The sequence below is a fragment of the Ruditapes philippinarum genome, unplaced genomic scaffold, assembly GCF_026571515.1.
Source record: "Ruditapes philippinarum isolate M1 unplaced genomic scaffold, ASM2657151v2 ctg6054_1_1_1_1, whole genome shotgun sequence".
Lineage (NCBI taxonomy): Eukaryota > Metazoa > Mollusca > Bivalvia > Venerida > Veneridae > Ruditapes > Ruditapes philippinarum.
Window position 1 is genome coordinate 1 of NW_026867057.1, and position 23,022 is coordinate 23,022.

Here is a 23,022-nt window from a genome sequence, read left to right on the forward strand (position 1 = left end):
TGTCTTTTTTGTTATGCATTATAAAAATCAAATGGACTGTGTTAAATCTATAATTTAGCTCTTACGTGGCCAAAACAACAACCAGTCAATAAACTAAACAACGACCCTTTTTGTAGCAATCAAATTATTCTCTTTCGTATTATGTTTTTGTTTCCATTTACCTTTTTTTGAGTCATTAACACGTTTTCTTTTTTCTGTAACTTGTAATACTCATTTTTTTTACGAGTCAAAATGTAATAATAACGAGTCAAAATGTCTAATATGGGTCTTTGGGGTTGATTCACTTTGAACAAATCAACTGGTGGAGGTACCACGTTCTATTAAACTGTGATAAGCCACTATTAAAACTTCATAGATACTATGGGGCATGCACGTAAACCATGTTGTACTTAGTTTACGTATGTTTGTTATTTAGTGTTTCATATGTTCAACAGTCCTTGTTAAACTACATGTATAACATATATATACCGTAAGCATTTTATTTCCAAAGGGCAATATGGTTTGATCCAGCCAGGCAAAAATAACGGGGTATAATTTTATGGTCATGTATTTACTTTTCAGCTTTTTAAACTTTCAAGGACCCCAGGCAAATACTTTGGGTTGAGAAATATTTTTTGTTCTTATAAGCGGCTTCTTGGTTTGGGCTCTATATCCAACTATTAATCAAATTTCTACAGATATATCTCTTTTCTTATAAATGGCTTTTTACCGGCTTCGATAAAGTTCTTAAATTTGGCCTTAGAAAACGGTTTAAGTTAAAAATTGGTTTAGATGAGGTTTTAAATGTTTCAATAATTAAGTTTATTTTGATATTTTTTCTTATTAAAAATGCTGAATTGATACTTCATATAAATTGATCTGTGATTCTATTCAGAGTATCCTCTCGATCTTATGTTGTGATATTTGTGTTTTTGTACATATATCTAAATTAAAGCTTATTATTTGAATGTGATGTCCTTCAAAAAAACTTTTGAACCATTTAGTTAGCCCTGTTCATCAGTAAAATGTTGTTACATAATGACGTCATTTGTTGACGTCTCGTAATTGTCATATCATTATCTTTCATCTGTGTGGTCTGATTTACTCTGTATGTTTTATTAAACAATGTTAAGACATATAATAAATGAAAAGTCATAGAGAGACTGAAGCTCAGGAACTTTTGATCAGTCCTAAGTGGACTTATTTTACAAAGACTTATAGAACTTTACTAGTCTCGTCTACAAAGCTGAAACTGTAAGAAGTTGCCAATACAGTCTCTGTTGTTAATATGACTAATGGTCGCCGATTAAATCAACATTCAAATGATGAAGTTTTGTTGTTCTAAACATTGTTAAAGATAAGCCCAAGGTGTTTATATTTTATCCCCTATTTACGGGTGAAATAGTAACTGTCCTTATTTTTACCATCGCTTTCTGATGTAAAAGGCATCATCTAATCTTACTGATATATAGTCTGTCGACAGTTTGTGGTGAATTATTTGGTATTGTAATGATGAGACACCCCGAGTCATTTAAGAATTCTAATTCCAATAGATTTGGATTAGGAAATAGCCAATTAACACAATATTAACTTTATTATGGTATTATGAATTAGAAAAAACTAACTACGCCTGCGACAATCGCGCAAAACACTGTTATGCCAAAGAAAAACGGTAAGTCCATGACGCATAAAATTCGGTTTCAGTAGCAATTGCGTTTTGCTCGGCGTTTATCTTTTCTTAATTAGTATGAACAGTAAATAAACAGATAAAATTGACATATAATTGCAAATACATGTGATCAAAATATGATTCTTGTTTCAAAAACAATTGATGTTATATAACGTAAACGCCTGTTATAAATTGTTCAATGCATGGTATTTTAAGAATTTAGTTACACAATCTGTAAACACACTCTTATCCCTATTCTTTAAAACAATTACTAGGTTAGAAGCCGCTTTGCTTGAAAATGAAAATAACTATATTAATATTAATTATATGTAAGACTTTGACTACTTGGATATTCATTTTACAATGGATATAATAATAGTAGGTTGTTGGTATGGAATATCACAGTTGAAATTGTATGGAATATCACAGTTGAAAAAGAAGATTGAATTGGACCTGGAAATGTACAGATTTAGCCGTCACATATTCATGCGCCCGCGGCAACGCTATAGAAAGAATTAACAACTGCGCGTATACAGTACATGCAATATTTAGCGACTCTAATAAACTAAACAGTTATGTTATTAACAAAATAATTTTATATGATTTTAGTAAACATAACTATAGAACTAACTTTTTTTACTTAAATATTTTCAAACAAGACATGATCTAAGTGATAAGTTCAAAAAGTACTAGGTAATAAAATTGCATTTTATTAATAAAATGGTCAGGTTCGAAAAGGAAGAGATTTTTTTCACTTACTAGAGATAAATATAAGAAAAAACAAGAGGAATTTTACCATTTAATCATAAATGTATGTTTACTTTCATTAACATTTAATCATGAATATAGCAATTGTATGTTTATACAGTATGTGCCACTAATTTCATGGATAGGGGGCAGTTAGTTTTATTTTCTAACATGCGTTTGTAAACGAACCTTCTATATTACTATATTTCAGTGCTGGTAATTCTGCAAACAACGATCCTTTCGCTGTAAATAACGATCCATTTGCCAGTAATAATGGCATGTAAGACAAAAATTATGAACGCTTTCTTTCTTTCTTTTGTTCTTATAAACTCTATAATTCACGTTGACACATTTTTGGCCTAAAGACAACATTTTGAATTAATTGCTGGCGGCATGGTCGCAATAACTGCAGCTGTATGCGCGTGCTATGTAACATAGCCTTTTACAGCGTACGTTATGTGTTATCATGTAATATGTTAGTCTAAATGAATCGTTTATTTAATCACTTCCATAATCAAGACGCCACCTATGATGTTTTTTTTCTTCTAATTATATATTTTTGTATAGATTTTGTTATTCTATTTTATAATGCTTATTGATACCAATTAATTGGTTTTGTAAGTTATGTCAAATACAAGTATAAGTGAGTTAAAACAATGTTTTGTGCTGATTTAAAAATAAGGACGATTCATTTGATTAAAAATCGATTTGAAAAGAAATGAATCATTATAACATTTTATTATTATTTATACAATAACATATATTCGATAAATTGGAACAATCGAGAAAGATTTTGAAGTAAACACTTCTTGATAAATATGCCAAAATGTAATATTGTGTCAAAATATTGTTTGCATCCTTTAACGACAAACGTAAATAAAATGTGAAGTTTTCTCTTTTTTTATATAATACTAAAACATATAATCTAATAATACTATTGATAAACTTACACGCTAAAAAGTAGAGCTACATGTTAGAAAGGTTAAATTTTTAAAATGATATATTATTATTATTATTATTATATCAGAAAAAAGTACATATAAAAACTATCTAAAAGTTTTACTTCTAAAAGTTCTTACGTGAAAGAAGAATATAATATTTGAGTCATTTTGTTTCAATCTTACTTATAGGATGGACATGATGTTGTTAGGTGGATTTGGATTCGGTGGAGGACTGTTTGGGTTCTAAAAGTAGGTAATCAAAGCAAGCGGCTTATAATTGCTGAAGCTACAATCATATAAATATGTGCCCTGTTTATTCCCGTTGTTACGTGAATATCAGTAAAACTTCATCTCATTTGTCCTTGGCGCCTTTGCCATCCCATGATGTTTTAAATGTTTGCGAGACAATGAATTTTGTGCAGTAAATGTTGCATTTATATCATGGTTTGACGTGCTAATGTTGTATTGTTATTATTGTATTGTTGGTGTTAACTTTGTTTTGTTGTTAAAAGGCTTTTGATGATTGTTTTAATTCGTTGTCATTTTGTGTATACTTCTTATATGTGATAGTAAATCTATTGTTTCCTAGAATCACTTCAGATTAATTAAGTAGACAGTTAAATGATTCTTGACAAGAAAATATCAACTTCGTACAACCCACTTTCTCCTTTAAATAGTTACAAAGGTTTTTGTTTTAAAGTTTGTTTGATAAGAAATGTCAGAAGTAACAATGAAAGTTATGTGATCACATGTTTGTAACATTTTGTTGATATTTTTCTATGTTAGTCAAATACTGATGTGAGTAACGTATAACTGTCACGTGACTTACATTACTTGTCGGAAAGGAATGTGCGAAATCTATTGTTTGTTTTAGATTTTTACTTGTTTAGAATATTTGAAATTACAATAAATTTTGCATAAGCAACTTAATATCTTTTCATAAAAATTTGACCTTCAAAAAGAGAAAAAATTCAACCAATGAAATGATGTTTTCAATGATAACCTCGACCCGGAACATGTCGTATAGTATGTACCGTCATGTGCAGCTATATAAAATAAATAATGACAACTATGCGCATAAGACAAATATTAAGAGAGGTTACTCTTAAGTATATGACATGTTGGGTGCAGTAAATCAGCTGTTATATGATGGAAAAAAAAACGTTGCTCCCTTTCTTTGGATGTTTAATACGTTGACATTTACTGTAACATTAATTTGTACTTTCATTTCCTGTTTATACATGTTTATACATTACTGTATACATGCATACTTTTATAGATTTAAAGAAAACATACATCTTGCAACAATTACTCTCACGGAACAGCTATGTATAAGATTCGAACCAAACTCTGTTCTTGAACAGACTATTTCTATAATTTACATTAATTCTTGTTTGTTGTAAATTCTTTTGTCATTTCTGCATTTGTGAACAAGACATTTTTTATCTTTATTTTATTCTTCATTACAATGAGGCATAATGTAAATACCTAGTTTGGTATGTCACCAAAAAAGATGCATGTGCATGACACGTCTATGTATGAATTTGAATGATTCTGTTGGGTAAAATGTATATGTATATTTAATGGCTTTTATACGTATTTAAAATGTTTTTGGCAATACAAAATTGCATAGTTATGTTTCATTTTAGATAACAGAGAATAGAATCCAAGTCTTGTTTTTTCCTAGCTTTTAATTATGTTATAAATGTAATGGTGATAGATGTTATTTAATGTTATAAAATGAATATATTGTTCATTTACGGCCTATTTTGATAATTGCACACGTACTTCATGTGAAGTATGTGCCTCATTTCGGCAACTATATCAGTTTGATAATTAAACTGTTAATAGCCAATAGATATTATTGTAAAAAATGTTTTGATATGGACTTTGCATTTGACTGGCGTGGAGTGATTTTGCTAAGCAAGGAGACGTGGAAGCGAGTGTATTTATAGTTTAGTAAAATCCACGAAAGCCAAACACAAGTTACGTATAAATGATGCAGTAACAACTTTCCTTAATTGATATTCATCTCCGTATTAGATATGAAATTGAAAATATATATGTTCAGCAGTAATGTATTGCAATAATGTCTCCGTATCACATTTATACGCATTTTGTCGAGTATTTTTGTATTACATGTAGTAAGTATGACAAAATGTTACTTAATAACAACATATATATTTATTTCTGGCCAGCTATTAACTTCTTCGTTTTTAAAATGAAGTTATTTATCTATGGCTTTTATAAAGTCGTGTGACAATAAATGAACTAGTGTTAAGTTTTAAAAGAAAACTTCAAATAATTTATGATACTTTTCTGTACTTTAAATAGTAATGCCTATCTTGTGTATATTATTTAGTTAATAATACCTAGTTAAATCTTTATACATCATGCGTTCATTTATTTTTCAGGTACGGCCTCATGATGTTTGAGGGTCTCGGTTTCGGAGGTGCTTTTTAAAATCTTTCCAACAACTCACAGAATGTACAGTCACATATATTTTCATTACTGTCATATACAAAACACATATTTAACATGTGTATACATATAGTTATTTTAGAACTGATTTATTCAATCTTGAATTTTCGAAATTGTAAAGTAAATATTGTATTAATAATGATGATTGTGTTGAGTGATATCTCCCTTTATATGTCACCATGGGAACGACTGATTATCAGTTTATTGATGAAAAGATAATGGAAGCAAGTTTTATAATATTGAGTTTGTATCATAACAATTATAATATAAATTAAGGAACGATCGGTTTGTTTTTTTCTTGAATCCGTACACATACTTGCATGGTTATTTGAAGAGATGATAATAATGAAGCTACGAAAGAAATCATATTTAAGACCCAGTGCATCAAGTCCTTTATATCAATTGAAATTATTGTTGTTGTAATAGCCACACATCATGGCACTGGACAAAAATCATATTTACCAGGTATCTGTAAAGGACAGGACAACAAGTAATATTGACCAGTTTCCTGTTCTGTCCTTGTCATATAGACCGGGTAACATAGCCCCACAAATTATACTGTCCTTGTGTAGAGTTTCACAACTATAATGTGTCCCAACAGGAACATGCCGTATATTATAATTATACTTTTTATAATAACACTAGTGGTTACAAAACCTTAGAGGAATCATATGAAATCACAATAAAACAAATGTTAAAAGATGATCTTTAAAATGGTATAAGTAAAACATTTTGTTAAATTGCTGACAATCATCCATTAAAAAACAATCATTAACTACTTAATTGACTGTTGACCTCATGCTAGCTCCATTTTTCAAATGTCTGTACTCATGACGATGTAATTGTTGAATGGTAGCTGTGAAAGCTTTAGCGTAACTTATTCCAGAAGGACTCTTCCAAATCATTCCAAAAAGTTTAAAGGATTATCCATTTAGATATATAAAACTTGTCTGCGATGAATTATTCTAATTAAATCGAGTGTTGATGGTCAAATTTTAACTTGAATTTCAAGCTCTCATGGAATTTCGCTTTTCATTTCGTTTCTACTTTAAGCTGGTGGTCGTTTGATTGCAAATATTTATACCAATTTCTTTATTTCACAATCTCAAGTTCGAATGAAAATATTTGTGTATATGAATAAATAAAACACCTTCATGTAATAGCAGGCAACTTTCGTCGAAACCTTGCTTCGATGCTGTTTTATACACACCCACAGTCTAATTGTTAGTTGCAATAATGTAGTCTGTGTCGTGTCTGATAAATCTGCAACATATCTGAACTGATACCATCCAGGGATGTTTGGTACTAAACATGATATGAATGCTCGAGAGTTATGAAAAACGTTAAACACATTCGCCCGAAAATGCAGACCCGGTCTCACTAAGTTTGTTTTAATTAAGTTTAAAGAAAGTGCAACATATCTTGTGCCCCTTGTTCAGACATTAGCGGTATTCAATCCTCGACACATAAAGTATTGAAATCAACATTTTCTAAGATCAAGATGAGGTATGGTTACTCTTTGTTTTGTTTAAGAGGATGAACGATTAAGGAAATGTAGTTTTAATAGAATATTAAGTGCTCAATTCATTGGCTTTCAAGTGGCTTTCGATAGTATAAAGTAAAGTAGTATCTACATTTGATAATGCATGTACAAATAGATGAGAAACAAACTATAAGGTAGATATCTTTGCAGATATTTAATAAGCTCAAACAAACGCAACACGCACTTTATGAGAATAAAAGTAAGATTAAGTAAAGGGATTTTCAAATCGTAGGTTATATCATAACTATGTCAGCTTTGGTCACAAGGACACAAAATGAAAGTACAAGACGATTGATAATATTTCCATAAGTCAACAAAGCATGCCTTTATGTATGACACATGCAATGGGAAATAACCATGATGGCAATTATTGTTTATGTTGTGGTGTTTAGAAATAATATTTATATTGTAAGTGTTTATAAGAAAAGGTAGGTCTCTACCCCGCTTGGCACCATTGTTGTGGTGTTGGAAAATCCAAAGCTTTTTGTTGTCTATAAATAGAATTTAGTTACTTATTACCTAATATTTACTACAACTTTGCTTCATTCAGATCGAAAAGGTTTTAATAAGGGTATACAAATTTCAGAGGCTCATACAGGGCGTAATAGATAAAGAAAGATGGTGTTATAATTTTTTAAGATCAAACTAAGGCTTTTGATAGGGTACAATGGATTGGCCAGATATCTGCTTAAAAGGGTATGGTTTAGGAAACGGGTTCAAATGTGTTTAGTCGGCTCGGAAACAGCTCTACAAACAAACGGGTTTATTTCTGAATACTTTCAAATTTCTCGCTCTATTAAACAACGTTGTCCAATAGAGCCGTTTCTCTATATCTTACAAGCAAAACCAAAGGCTTTTGCAATAAGAAATAATATTAATATACAAGGCATTAAAATGCCTTCGTTAAATGGCTATGAGCTTGAATTAAAAGTAAGTCAATTTGTTAACGATACACAATTTTTTTGGGAGAATAAGTCGTCAGTTTCAGAAATATTTAGTACTTTGAAAGAATGTGAAATTTCCGCTGGGGCCAAAATGAATAAGTATAAAAACAAGCATCTTTATTGAAAAATCAAAAAAAAGGATTTCGAAATTTAAAGATAAAGAATGAACAAGAAATTCTGTTAAAGTTTGTCACGGCTATAATATAGATACGAACGAAATTTGGATGAAAAAGATAAACACAATTAAAAACTGTCTTCATGTATGTTAAGCTTGGGGTCTGAGTTTTAAAGGGAAAATTCTTGTTCTTAAAACATGCATGTATGTAGTTTCTATTATTAATCGTGCGGTATACCGACACAATACATAGAAGAAATCAAAAAAAATATGAGCGATTTTCTTTGGAACAATAAGCACCGTTAGTTTTCAAAAGAACAATTCTCCTTGACTTGAAAGACGGAGGTCTAAACTTTCCCAATACTTCTAATATTCAAGCCAGTCTAGATGTTAAAACAATATACAAAAGTATACATTCTGACATACAGAACGAAAATATTTTTTTACAAAAATATGATACTAATGGGGAAGACATGAATGATTATTTTCTATGTAAATGTTCTTCTTTAAATTTACGTTTCAAATTGAACATAAGTACGTTTTACAAATCCACCCTCGAAAATTGTTGTCGGTTTAAAGCGAAGTTTAAGCCAAAGTCTCTATCCGATGTATCTTTTTTGTAACTCTAAAATTCGTTTTCACGGGAAACCATTATTATAATTCAATTCATTTGTTAAAAGTAGTATATAGTATTTAAAGATATTTGGGATTTTGAAAATAATACTTTTATCAGCATAGACACTCTTGTAAGGAAATTAAAATGTACGCGTAATTGGATTGCCGAATGGCATATTCTCAAATCAAACATTCCTAAATTGTATATAACTGCTTTAAAAGACCATGATTATAATACAGTGTCGAATTACACTCACTTAGACGATTTTGAACGCAAACAAAAACATTGCATGAAAATATTACAATAAAACAAACATCTCATATATGAAATTATAAGACTAGTAAATTAAAAACCGAAAGCAAATGGGAAAGCTTACCTAATATGGAAATATGGAGTTACCATGGAGTAAAATATGGTGCCACGTTTATGATTCTTTTTCTTCATGCAAAGCTGTACAATTGGATATTTTAACACAATGTTATTTATACAGAATTCAACTGTCTCTTATGAGTTTATCTGATGGTAAATGTTGCATATGTAAATCTCACAGAGAAAAATTGTTTCATCTCCTCTGGGAATGTGATTTTGCAAATAATATTTGGACATTTGTAATTCAAAAACTTAAGTCCGCTAAAATTTTGGAAAATGATTTTTCAAATTTCAAATCTACTGCACTTTTTGGGTCTTTTAAACAAGCAATTAATAATAAATTGATCAATACTGTTATATTTGAAACCAATTGGCAATTTGGAAAAAATCGTAACAATCGTAACAATTGTAAGCATAATTATTCATATCAACCAATAACTATTTTGTTAAGAAAATTGTTCAATGTTATAAAATACCAGTTTGAATACAAGTGTAGAAATAAAGACGATACTGTGACAGAATTTTTAAAATATCTGAAATTTATATGAATATTATCTTTAATGTATGGGATGCAACTCAACTGAAATTATAAAATTAATTCACAAAGAGTTAATTCGCTTTTCAGCCTTGTCACTTTTCGTTTTTCGGACAAGTAAATCGTACATTTGCGAATTCTTATATTTATCACAATATCTTTACTGCTTCTTATTTTGTCAGAAATCAAATATGTACATGTTTAATTGTAAGGCTGATAAGAAGATGCCTCTTGACCACTATCATGCCAATGACGGGGGGGGGGGGGGGGAAATAAATAAAAAAAAAAAAAAAAAAAAAAAAAAAACCCCAAAATTTTCTACAAAAGATAATAATAATGACTATTGACTAAGTATAACAAAGTAATTAAAAGAATCAAAATACTACTTAAGAAACGTAACATCTTTATTAACATAGATATATAAATGTTAAATCAATATTATGTATCTCACTAAATTTAAAGGCCAGTGTAGAACCATTCTCCAAAGAGCCATAGGCCATGCTAAGTTACTGTTAAGGAGTGTATCAATAAATTCTACAAAGTTACATAATACAATTTTAATCAACATTATACTAGTGAATGAATAGAATGAAATATCTATAAAACAATACATGTTTGATATCATTAAACTTAAAAAAAATAAACTTAAATCCAAGTTTAAGTTTAACCTATAATATCTCTACAAAACTATATGTGCTGATTATATATGCTATACTTCTTGAGTAATATTATGCAATATTATGTAATGAGTATATGTAATGAGTACATAATCTGTTGTAGTTGGAATCCAACTTTACAACAATACACAGGCTTTTGAAGCAATGAATTTGTTCAAGATAAAACTTAAACTTAAAATGTATTAAACATATCTCATAGAAAAAGCATATTAATCATAGCATATCAAAAGTGTTCATGTCAATATGAAACTATAAAGTATAAAACAATATCTAGCAAATCTTCTTAAAGAATAAATAAAGAACATATTTACAAAATATACAAACAATTGAAATGATAATTATAAACGTCATGCAATATGGAAACAAATATATCTATAAATGAGATCTATAATTTCTTCTTTCTGTCGTCATCAGGGGTTTTCAAGTTTTGTCTTGCTAGGGTTTAGTAGTGTGCTGACACAATTGCCTTTAATGGCCATATTGTGCCCAATGTCTTTGTACTAGATTTTGCACTATTGTGGAACATGATATTTAAGCGAAATAACTAGTATTTAAAATAAGGGCGTGATGGCACAGCACCTTAAATGTTCATTGCACCCATGTCTTTGCACTATTATACACATGTTGCGCGATATCATTATTTTGTCCCCTCAGATGCGCGATTTGGTAATATGTCTCTCAGATGCGTGATAAAAATACTTTTTACTCAGATGCGCGATCTATAGATTTGTTTAAATTGAACGTGCTATTCATGTCACTTTAATCTACACTTTAGATTTCCTTTATCACTATTCATATAACATTTTAACACTAATTATTCATATAACACTTTACTGGAATTTTCTTTATCATTTTCTTTACAAAAGAACATGCATCTTTTAATAGAAACAATATTAAATTTTACTTTTAATTTGTATAAATGCCAAAAGTTTTATTAAAGAATCAGTTACACTACCATGTTAAAAAAAACAATTATAAGAAATATAGTTACAGCAGATGATTAACAATATTGGATCATTAATAAAGTGTAGCATCAAAATGGTTTAACAATTATGACATCACAAAAAGCATATGTGTAAGACATAGCTGCGAAGGACATCTATGCATATCTATGGACATCTATGCACATCTATGATAAATAAACACTAACTTAAGGATCATTACTTAAGTGAATAAAGAAATGTCTGTGAAACATATCACCAGACGCCTATAGATCTTAAATTCTATAGAAAATAATTAGACACAAACACTCGGTCTTCTAAAAACAACAAGCCATTAGAAATTAAAATTCTATATAATGACACTCATCAAAAGCAACTTAAATTTTTTATCATGGCATAAAAACTTACAGAAAAATTCGAATCTATTTATTGGCACCTTAGTACTTAGAAACTAATTTCTATCTACAAAAAATACAAAAATCTCATAGAAACTTAAATCCTATATCATGGAACCTCAAACCTATAGAGCTGAAAACACAAAAAAACACACTAAGCACAATCTAAAGCAGCACAGAAAAACTTGTAATTAACAAAAAATGTTACAAAATAATCACACAATATCAATTATTGTAACAAAAATTTAACGCAACATATCAATATCTTGCATATTATATATGCTATACTTCTTAAGTAATATCATGCAATATCATGTTATGATTATATAATATGTTGTAGTTTGAATCCAACTTTACAATATATAAACATTATTGAGGATCTGTTTCCTTTCAAATTAGTTTTTGCTTTTATATAACTGTAACACGAATTGGAATTTCTTACGAATTTAACACCAACATTAAAATAACAAAATTTAACAACTAAAAAGAGCATAAGGACAATAAAATAAAATAATTATAAGAATAAGAGAAAAAAGGAAATAGTGAACATGATACATTTGAATGGTAATAAACACAGTTTGAAAATAGGAAAATGGGATTAAATGATTTAGTGTTAATCGTGATTAGAGTAACATGATAATGCAAATTCTTATAAAATTTCCAAAAAGGAAATTAATTAAATAATTATATATAATACAGTTTTGAATATTATGATCTATATTTATCTGTTATTGTCTAAGATTATATTGTAGATTCGTTGGCTTTATAGATAAACATTTCCAAATTGTTTACAATTTGTACTGAATGAGGTCTGCAGTTTTATACATACATGTATTTGGGTTTATTATGTAATATTGGTAGATATACCTTTTTCTAATATAATTGTACAACATATATACGTATGCCAATCTGCTTTATGTGGGTTGGTATACAATGGACACATTTTCCATACTTGTTTTAAAAATTTCATGAAAACAATAGAATTGTATTATTTAGAAAATTTTATAAAACATTTAGCGGGGAAAATGTTGATATAGTCCAAGTAAATTAGTCTGAACACTCTCCTAGAACAATTAATTATCTTGCTTTGTATGGTTATGTAATATCGTATCATGTATCTTACATTTTTTAAAAAATAATTCTGTGCTTGTTTTCATGTATTACACAATATATATCATTAGTTTTTATTTTTAACTGACCATTTCACTCATGAAATAGAAAAAAAATCAGTATTATGCAATAACATGAACAATATCTAATAATGATAAAACAACAATGCAGAAAGTCGTGAGTTTGAAATAAATGCATGAAATAAAACATCACAGAAGACAAGAGCTGGTCGGACAAGGTGATGCTCCCACACAGAGAAGTAGTTTTTTGTTGATATCTGTTGTAGTTTCAGAGTAATGTCCCAAGCAAAGTTCAATGTGTAAAAACAAAAAGGGCAATAAGTCAAAAATTAGGCATGGCTGGAATACGTTTCTTATGCAGTGACTTTTACTAAATGATTCTATCTACCTACAAAGTTTCTTGTTGATTCCCTCTGATACCTCTGTGGTTTGAAGGTTATGCCCCGGACAAAGTTTAAAGTTAAAAATAAAAAAAAATTCAATCATTCCAATATATAGCAAGACAGACTTACATAAATTGTTTAGTTCTTTTTAAAATCGGCAACCTTAAAACGTTCATTATCAATATGTGATATATAACAAAGAGTAGGTATGACTGTTATTGTTTTATTTTGTGTAAACTGGTGTTTATCTTTCCAGAAATGAAGTAAGCTTATTGCAGATGATTATGTTAAATCTGTTGCTGGTTACAAATGAATCCGATGTTGAACATACTTAAAATGAGGGACAGTTATAATTATTACAATGTGGATGAAATTTCCATATATATCATATTGGTTTCCTTTAAGAAAATGTCGTCAACAAAGTAATAAAGGATAATCATCTATTTTTATTAACAACGGTGTAACTAACTTTAGGACTTTTACCTGGTTTAGGTTTTTTAAACTGTTTTTTCCACAATATGTAGACACTAATGCCAACAAGTATGACTATGACGAGTATACCAAGAATAAGTAAAACGTAGTGTAGCCATTTCCATCCAGAATCCGTCCAGGGAACGTGCGTGCGCTTTGTTCCATACAATGTTAAAGATATATTGTGAACACTTGTGATTTCTACAACAGATTTTCAATTAATACTTGAATTCAATTTATGAAACATCGTCATAACGACTTAAATATAAAATTAAAGAAATCTGATTTTTTTAAATGTTCACTATCAAATTTAACTATTAAACTAACAGAAAGTGAACAACTTAAAACTGAATATTGTTACGCAAATATTGTGGATAAAACTCATATTTTACATATTGCAATCATATAAAAGTTATTCTCACATTGAATTTACACATCAGACATCAGTTGACCTAAACTTCAAGTATACCGTTGTTTTAGGTTAAAAATGACAAATTATATCAATAGATGCTTTTTTTGAATAGTTATATCAAAGTTAAAGTTTACCACGAAGGTGCTTATTTTGTATAATCACTGTCCACATGCCTTGAGGTACCTCATCCCAGAAATGAACTGTCACGATTCGTCCTTCTCTACTATAGGGCAAGCCTTCCTGAAATTAAATATCATAATAAAACCTTTGTTAGCAACGATTAATAAAGAAAAGCATAGCGTCCTTTTGCGAAATCATTTTCTAGACAGTCTTTAATTAGTACAAAGCTATAGTTCTCGAATGCAAAGACATATTTTGAGCCGATGATAGGATGGAATGCCCTATATGTGTCGGCAAAGTGTCTAAAAATCCTTATAAAAATCTTGAGGTTTACATTGTGTTAGACTAAAAATGCAAATGTATATCTTTCTGATAAATATGCAATAAGAATATTACACGTGTTTAATCTTAAGTGTATTTAGCAGGGTGAAATGGTAAATGGAACAACTAAGTTTAGCATGTATGAATTAATTGTATTTATGGACAACCTGGCTGACATTTCTGTCCATTACAATCGAGGAAGTGTTGCTGGGTGAGATAATTTCCACTTTCATATGGTCAGTTGTTGTTGTAAAATTCAACGAGATCTCGACATGTTCAAGGGTTGTTATACATCTATTGCTTGCACAATTATACATCAATTCAAACTCTTGTATCAGGCTATCTGTAATCCTTCAACATAAAGTAAACTCTCTAATGCCTATTTTTTATTTGTATTTTAAGTAAAACCTTGTTTTTGAGGTGACATTGTAAATATAAATTTTACTGTAAAGAAGATCTCAAAATCAGTTTCGTAGATCATTTTAAGAACCGACTTGTATGTAATAGAACGCAAACGTACCTGCATAGTTTTCTCACATAAAGACATTTATGAGTTAGCTTCTTCATCAGAGCTGTAAACTGTCTAAATATTTAACAACTTTACAGCTACCTGATAGGTAAGGACTTCTGACTTTTATTTGAGAGAGAAATTCAAAAAGGGATGAAAAAATTAAATTGGTTATATGGTGATGTTTGTGCCACTTTGCTGAAAATGATTATATACCTCCTCGTGAACTGATCCACGCTGACTGATAAAAGGACTGGAACTGTCGAGTGATTCAAAGCCAGTTGAACAAATTTATCAGCGTTGAGCAGACCAAAGCCGAATATATTATGAACTGAAAATACAGTAATAATGTGTTAAAATATAACTGTAAACTTATCTTCATGTACTTTAAATACCGAATTCTTCTTTTCTTAAATTTTAAGACCGATGTAGTGTCAGATAAACAAAAAACTCCATGAAATACAATTAAGTATAAAATACTTTAATCATAATATTAACCGTTAAAAAAGTTTATCCAAATATCGATATTGATCTTAGAATTGATTTTTCTTTTGATCAATCTATATTTAAGTTGTAGCGTTATTCCTTTTTTCCAAAACAAGTTTGTTTCTATGCGCATGCAGAGCAGAAACTTTAGCTTTTTTGTACCATATTATTTTTAGTCTAATATGATAAATGTTAGGTCTTAACCGCAAATGAAAAAAAGTTAGAATGACTTGATCCTGATCCATTTTTCTAAACACAGGGCCTATAAGTGTTCGATATTTTAATCAGAAAGCAAGAATGACTTAGCAAATATTTCCACTTAATAAGAAGCCAGATATCTTAATACTCTTCTGCATTACTTTAAATATAAGTATTCTCTTATGATTTTGTTGATGTTATTACAGAAATAACAATGCATATGCTTTTTACATAAAGTTATTAAATATGAATATATCAACATATTTGATTACCTGATTTTTACGAATCAAAATAAAACTAATTAACACAACATGACATTAACTGCTAATAATAACAGCTCCTTCCATAGGCAAAAATAAAAAGCATTCCATAAGAGACGACGCCGCTCACCGGCGTCGCCAATAAGGTTTACATTTTAAGCATGCTCCATTTGTACGTAACGTAGTTTTATCTTGCAACTGTTCTACGTCGGAAGCTTTCACTAATATATGCTGCACATCCCTCAAACTAAGCTTTGGACTGAAAAATTCATGTTTCACATTCACTTCAAAATTCATTATCATTAAGATACATAAAGATTTAATACTGAATGTTATATATTTTCAATTATTTATGTTTGTTTTATGAATTTTCCTATTATAACTTTATTAAATGTAACTGAATAATTAATTTAATTGCTGTCATATATTTATAATTTTGATTCCATTGCATCATAAAAATGCAATGTTTTGTAAGTTACTACATGACAAATTGAATTAATGTCCAAAATATTCTTTTACCTAAATTACAACTACACAATTTGTTAAGTTTATTGTCTCAAATGTACATCATATGAAACATTTTTAAGATCATGCAGCGTCCCTGAACAACCAGAGGAATCATAATTATTAGCAGTGGTAAGATGCACTTAAAAGATGATATTTTTAACAACGAGTTTTGTATTAACAGGGTTTATATTCAAACACACATTTATGTTATCATTAATGTATATAATTGAATCACTATTTTCTTTAGCCGGATTAAACAATAAATTTCTTAGTTACTCCTCAGCTGAACATTGTGATGAAACATGTTTCTACTTTTGTCTTACGAATTGCGCATATTCTAACATGTACTTATAGATCTTCCTATCTCAGGCATTATAGGTTCAACACCGCAGGTAATATTTTGAGGGATTACCTCCGATTTGCATACATAGGAACATTTACATATATCTCAGTATAAATGGTATTCTTGAAAAATGATAAACACGCAACTTATTAATAAACTAATCAACGGTTTACGTGATATTTATTATCAGTGAATGTCCTTCAGTAACAACGTAAAGAAATAAAGCTGATAGAAACGCAAATGAATGCAAATAAGAATTAGTCCCTTACTTTGCCTGTAATCCCAAGGCTATTATACCCGAAACTTGAGAAACTGCCGCTGAAAGACCTTTAAAACTCGTAATGCATTTGTTCCCATGGGATGTTGTTACCTTAAAAAGTACATGCAAAATTATGTCAAAAGATCCTTAATTCCGAAATGGACAGATGACTCTAGAATGGTTATAACAATGTAGGAAAGAAAAGTTGCATATAAAGTTTGATTGAATTAATTATCTAAGAATCATAAAACAAGAATGTCTAAATATGCGTAAATTATCACCATGAATGAAGCTGAAATATTGTTTCCATCTCGTAAACCAGATGTTAAGGAACTTGTATCTATAGTTGCATTATCGGGTTTTGACCCTCGCTCTCCTATACCGTTCACAGTAATTGTGTGTCTGTTGTGAGAGAGAGCATTCCCAACAGGACCAGCAGGAACAACATAGATCGTACCAAGTCCTTTACGACCCTTGAAAAGGCAGACATACCATTATAGAGAGTTACTATACATTATTTTAAGGGGGCTATGCATGTTAAGAAGCTTAACAATAAATATTCGATAAAATCAAGATCCACTGTCTTTTCAAAAGGCGATATTCGCTTCTTTTAAATATTTTAAAAATAAAATGTGTGTGAATTAAGAATAAAAGCAAAATCGTCAAACATAAAATTTTTATCATAAAATGTGGTCAATTATTCTATGAAATATTCCAAAAATTAAAATTTGAAAAAGAAAATAATTTCAAATAAAAAAATCCCCATTGGATATGATAACTGCTAAAACAAAGTAGAAAAATGAATAATACATGAGTTGCTCCTTCATCAATTGCTGCTTTTATAGATATGTCCAATTCATCAAATGGAGTTTTCGAAGCATACGAATTTATAAAAATGTCGATTTTATCTAACTCATGAACATATGACCTCGAAATACTATCAGTTCTCGTCAGATGGTACAAGGAGCTCCCATTTAGTACAAGCTCATAAGCTTTAATCACTGTGGAGAACAAATAGAATTGAATTATACAATTTTGACGCGAGTCCAACAAAGAGAAACAACATTCGAAACTCAAGTTCTTTGCTGTTTGATATTTAGATTCATACAAAAAAAAAACGCATTTGGCAACAGTTTACTCATAAAGTTCAAATATTAGATTGTGAAAGATGGGCAAACATGAATATTTAGAGAATTAGTAGTTTTATGTTATGTTGCCATGGTATAAAGTTTGCATGTTATTACGTGCCACGACATGCGGTATGAAAGTGCAATTTAAATTATGTAGGAATTTAGTTCTTTTGTTAGTATTGTTTTGTATTTTCACTTCAATTGTAATCAAAATAGAACATTTTTAAAATATAGTATAATGACTTTTAATCTAAGGAAACTAACCTACAATTCTAGCATCATATGCAATTCCGGCGCTGCAAATGTTGTTGTCCTTTTCAGCTGCTACTATACTTGCCACTTTATTACCATGACTGCGATATACATGTATATTAATTTCATATAACATGTAGAAATAGCTTATACCTTCAAAGAAGTTCCGTTCAATCTGCTTTATTTGTTAATAAGATTAACACTATTATGATATATATCACTAAACAAAGAAAAAAACTTACAAATTTCTCTGCAAAAGTTGACTATAAATAGTAAAAATACTTTACTCGGCAGGTGAAGGCGGCTTTTCTAATGAATCTTTAAAGCTTTCTGGAGCTACATTTGTAGAGTTCTGACTAAAGTTCTTGCAAAGGTCGCAATTGCCCTGCAAAATTCACTCAAGAGTAATATAGTATTTCTTAATCGTCAAGTATATCTTGAACCAACAAAATCCTTACATATTTTGAAAAATTCTTAAACCTGAAACTAAACCAGTCACCGTGACTTTTAAAATTGATACATTTAACAGATTTAAATTCATATATTTTAATCCCTAATGCACTTTAAGTGACAAAAAGATATTTCTAATGTGAAATTATCTACTTACAATATTCCGTTTCAAGTCCTCCAGATCTGTATTTATCCCGGCATCAATGATGGCGATTCGTACCCCTTTGCCTGTTATGTTTTTTGCCCAGACCTTTTGTACATCCATTCCGTAATAGTGGCTACACACCAGGTTTTCCTTCATTACAAACAGTGTTACATTTACTTTGATAATAAAGTTAGACATCTGATACGAATATACATGTACAAAGAAGAAGTGGATAGTTATTCTATAAAGTAGTTACTTTACACATATTGTTTTATCATTACCAATTGAAGAAAACAAATAACCTACCGAGCTAATGTCGGTACTGTCACCAGTATGTCCATCCGTTGGTTTTAAAGTATCTTTGTATTCTCTCACTTGCTGTATGGCAATGACCTGCATAATATAAATTTGTTGGCTATTCGAGTGTTCTAAAAATGTGTTACGCTGTCTGAAATGTCCTTTATAAAGACATTGTATGTTTATTCTAACACTATCAACCTTTAATACTTTTTTCGCATTCACGTCTAAGAAATTAATTATATTTATTACATTGTCTAAACTTAATTGCTGTGTAAGTATATTACAATGTCTTTAGGAAAATGTCTAATTCAAAGGGACTCTTCTTGAGGCAGATGGCGCAGTATAAACATTAGCTGGATATGTTGATAGAAAGTTCATAAAGTATCTCTACATCTTAAACAAAAAAGGAAACATTAACTATGTAATTTATGTCCCGAAACATCTTGCAACTGTGTTGTATAGAAGAAAAGCGAATATTCGTGTCATTGGTTTCTTATTATTTGGATGCAAGGTTTATTTTGTGTAATTAAACTAATTTTATCGATAACTTTTTCTGTTTCAAAGTATTGACAATTGCCTGATGTCTTGAGAAGAGTGTTTTCAGTATGATACGGCATTAAATAGCAGGCTTAAACACATTGTATACACTTCTTAAGTTGAACCAGGAAAACGATGTGTCTTCGATTGTTTTGATCTTTCTTTATGCTAGTTAAACCCTTAGGATTTTGAAATAATGTGACTTTTACCGCAATAGTTATCTTTTCATTTAGTTGGGATTATAGATCGATAGTTTTCCCAATCGTTGAATACGATGTGATCTTCAACGGCAGATGTAATATTGATCGATGCGATAGTGAAATTATAAAATAAAATCACAAAAAAACACAACCTTATACAACTTAAAGACGCACCTGTCAGGCGTTCAACAACTCTCTACGTGAACGCTGCGCAAAAAAGTAGATCAAGTTTATACTTTAAGATTCGGACAATCCAATTCAGCCAGTGAATATGATACTCACCCACTGAATCACAGGTGGCATTATCAGTGTTTGGACACCCCATCCCTCTCTGCCCCTGTATCCCTACCAATGTCCAAACACTGATACTGCCACAAGTGCTGTGAATTATTTTATAAATTGTTCTGAACCAATGATATTGCAGCTATTATAAGATCGTATTATAATGTAACATATTTGAATCCATTTTATTACCGGTATAGGATGCGTCGTTTGATTATTTTCAAAACTAAGCAATATATTTCAGATATGTTCAAATATAAATCAAGGTGATAAAATTTATACTTTTATGTGGAAAATTATATATGAAAACACATTTTCTTTTACCTGATTAGGAAAAGTTTTTTGTACGTCTTTCAATACTTGGTGAGCATGTTTGTGTCCGTGGTACTTAAAAATGTACACCGATGACGTAATCTGCAACAAATATATACGATATGTAAAATTAAGAGCACATTATGTCTCGGTATCGGAAAATATTTTCCTTCTTTAAAATGGCAAATGCGTTTTAAACAAATAACTTGTGAATAATGGTTTTTATGTAAGATCTTTATCACCTGAGGTAAGTAGCTCTGAATGTGAAATTAATTTCCTTCAGGGGCATGAAAAGCAAAGAGTCTGTATTATCAGTGCAGTATTGAATTTAGAAATATATGTTATAAGAATTAGGTGTCGAATGGAGTTGCCTAAATAAATCAAATTAAAAAGTAAATTAGACATTATTCTGACTTAGGAAACGATTCAAAATTTACAAAAACTGTTTATCTTTTCCATTATCAATATATAATCGATCGGATTAAAATTATGCTTATCTCACCCTTCAGAGACGACCTTCAACTTGATTTACAACATGATAAGTGAAAAAAAGTTCTGCAAATAAGATATTTGAACTTTTCGTTGAAAAATAAAAGAACAATATACATAAATGTGATAAACGTGTGTTACTGGTCAACCATCTAAAACAGCATGCCTTCAAATTCATGCTAATTTTCACGAAAAATTTGAAAATGTTTTCTAAGGTAAAATAATGTGAATTGAACAAAGACAAATAATTGACGTGATATACAATCATCGTAAATTACCTAAAAGATGCCATAGTTACATAAACAAACCAAAAAAAAAAATATAAAAAAAATAACAACACATTACTGCGTTTGTCATGATGTAGAAATATAGCGATAAATACTTAAAAATCATTCATTAAGCGCATTATTACTAGAATTTTGAATCTTTGTTTTTACTTTTCTTAAAATCTTAGTAAATTAGTTCTCATGAAAAAAAAAACCCCAAAAAATAACATATTAATGTTAAGGTAGTTTATTTTCATAAAGACTATGGATCATTGATTTTTGTTTTCTTTTCCTGCCAAACCCTGAGTTGCAGAATTAAACAATTGTAATGAACTTACGTATAATATCGGTATATAATTTCCTTTGAAATGTTGTTTTAATGGTGAAAATAGACTTACCTTGTACAGTACGTACAACTTTATCTCCCTGAAATCGTCAATGAGTATATCTGTATATTTCTCTTTAACTTTAATTGAGAACATATTTTTTACATTTCTGTTTGCTGCTGTAAAAACAGACAGTGAAAGCACAAATAATAGTACTTTCATAGAAGACATTTTTATTCAAACTAACACTATTTTGTTTCAATAACCTTTCAAAGTTTATTACGGCCGCAGCTTGCTTCACTTTATATAGCTGATCAAAATTACAATTATTCTATATAAACATACCTGTTATACGAGGGATGATCAAAATGCTCGCTGGCAGACTAACATAACTTCTATTTTTATTTCAATTTCAAATATCTGCCGATAAATTAAAACAATATACTATAGAGGGGATCGGGTTGTCTATTATTAACCATGACAACACTCCTCCATATCGGGTAACTAAAACATATGTATCGCTACATTATCTTGGATTTGATATTCCAAATCACCTTCATTATAGTGTTGTTATTGTTTCCTCTTCCCAGTTATCAAAAATTATCTTTGGGACATTAGTGCAACACTGATTAGAAGGTAGCTACCGTGGTACATGAACATTGTTGAAGACTCCAAGGTTTTAAATTAACAACATGACCATTCAAGAGTATATTGCGAGTGTTGAGGTTAAATTCAAACTAACTTATAAAGTTTTGTCATTTTTTCTTCAATTTTATGATAAACGTCACTTAAATGTACAAGTACCCATTGACACGTATTGTTTGGCAATATTGACCCAAGACTCATTCATTTTCGGGAAGTTTTTCGTTAGTTTCTGGCATTTTTTATGATTTACCCTCATGGTTTTAATGATAGTTTAGATCTCGATACTTTATTCAATATATACTGCTTGATGACATAGCGGTAAGAAAGGCAGAATTTGC

General features: G+C 29.7%; 1 protein-coding gene and 1 long non-coding RNA gene across 2 annotated transcripts; one reads left to right on the plus strand and one right to left on the minus strand.

Annotated features, from left to right (window-relative positions):
- The first annotated feature begins 2,469 nt into the window (after nucleotides 1-2,469).
- LOC132734670 (uncharacterized) lies at nucleotides 2,470-6,097 on the plus strand. The gene is made up of 3 exons (XR_009626353.1): nucleotides 2,470-2,675; nucleotides 3,526-3,585; nucleotides 5,751-6,097. It is a non-coding gene; the product is annotated as an uncharacterized LOC132734670 (long non-coding RNA).
- Nucleotides 6,098-12,230: 6,133 nt separating this feature from the next.
- Nucleotides 12,231-22,328, minus strand: LOC132734671 (neuroendocrine convertase 2-like). The gene is made up of 14 exons (XM_060721460.1): nucleotides 22,112-22,328; nucleotides 20,971-21,060; nucleotides 19,634-19,720; nucleotides 19,340-19,477; nucleotides 19,020-19,117; nucleotides 18,745-18,833; nucleotides 18,161-18,351; nucleotides 17,632-17,823; nucleotides 17,361-17,461; nucleotides 16,394-16,500; nucleotides 15,514-15,628; nucleotides 14,957-15,140; nucleotides 14,483-14,588; nucleotides 12,231-14,137 (listed from the first exon to the last, which is right to left on the minus strand). The coding sequence occupies exons 1-14, from the start codon at nucleotides 22,268-22,270 to the stop codon at nucleotides 13,902-13,904; spliced, it is 1,893 nt and encodes a 630-aa protein (XP_060577443.1). The 5' UTR covers nucleotides 22,271-22,328; the 3' UTR covers nucleotides 12,231-13,901.
- Between the last annotated feature and the right edge of the window lie 694 nt (nucleotides 22,329-23,022).

Coding starts and splice junctions, on each gene's coding strand:
- LOC132734671 (XM_060721460.1), bottom strand. CDS start 22,270: ATGTCTTCTATGAAAGTACTATTATTTGTGCTTTCACTGTCTGTTTTT. Junction 17,462..17,631: donor ATATTTCAGCTTCATTCATG/GTGATAATTTAC, acceptor GTACTTTTTAAG/GTAACAACATCCCATGGGAA. Junction 14,589..14,956: donor TGGACAGAAATGTCAGCCAG/GTTGTCCATAAA, acceptor ATTTAATTTCAG/GAAGGCTTGCCCTATAGTAG.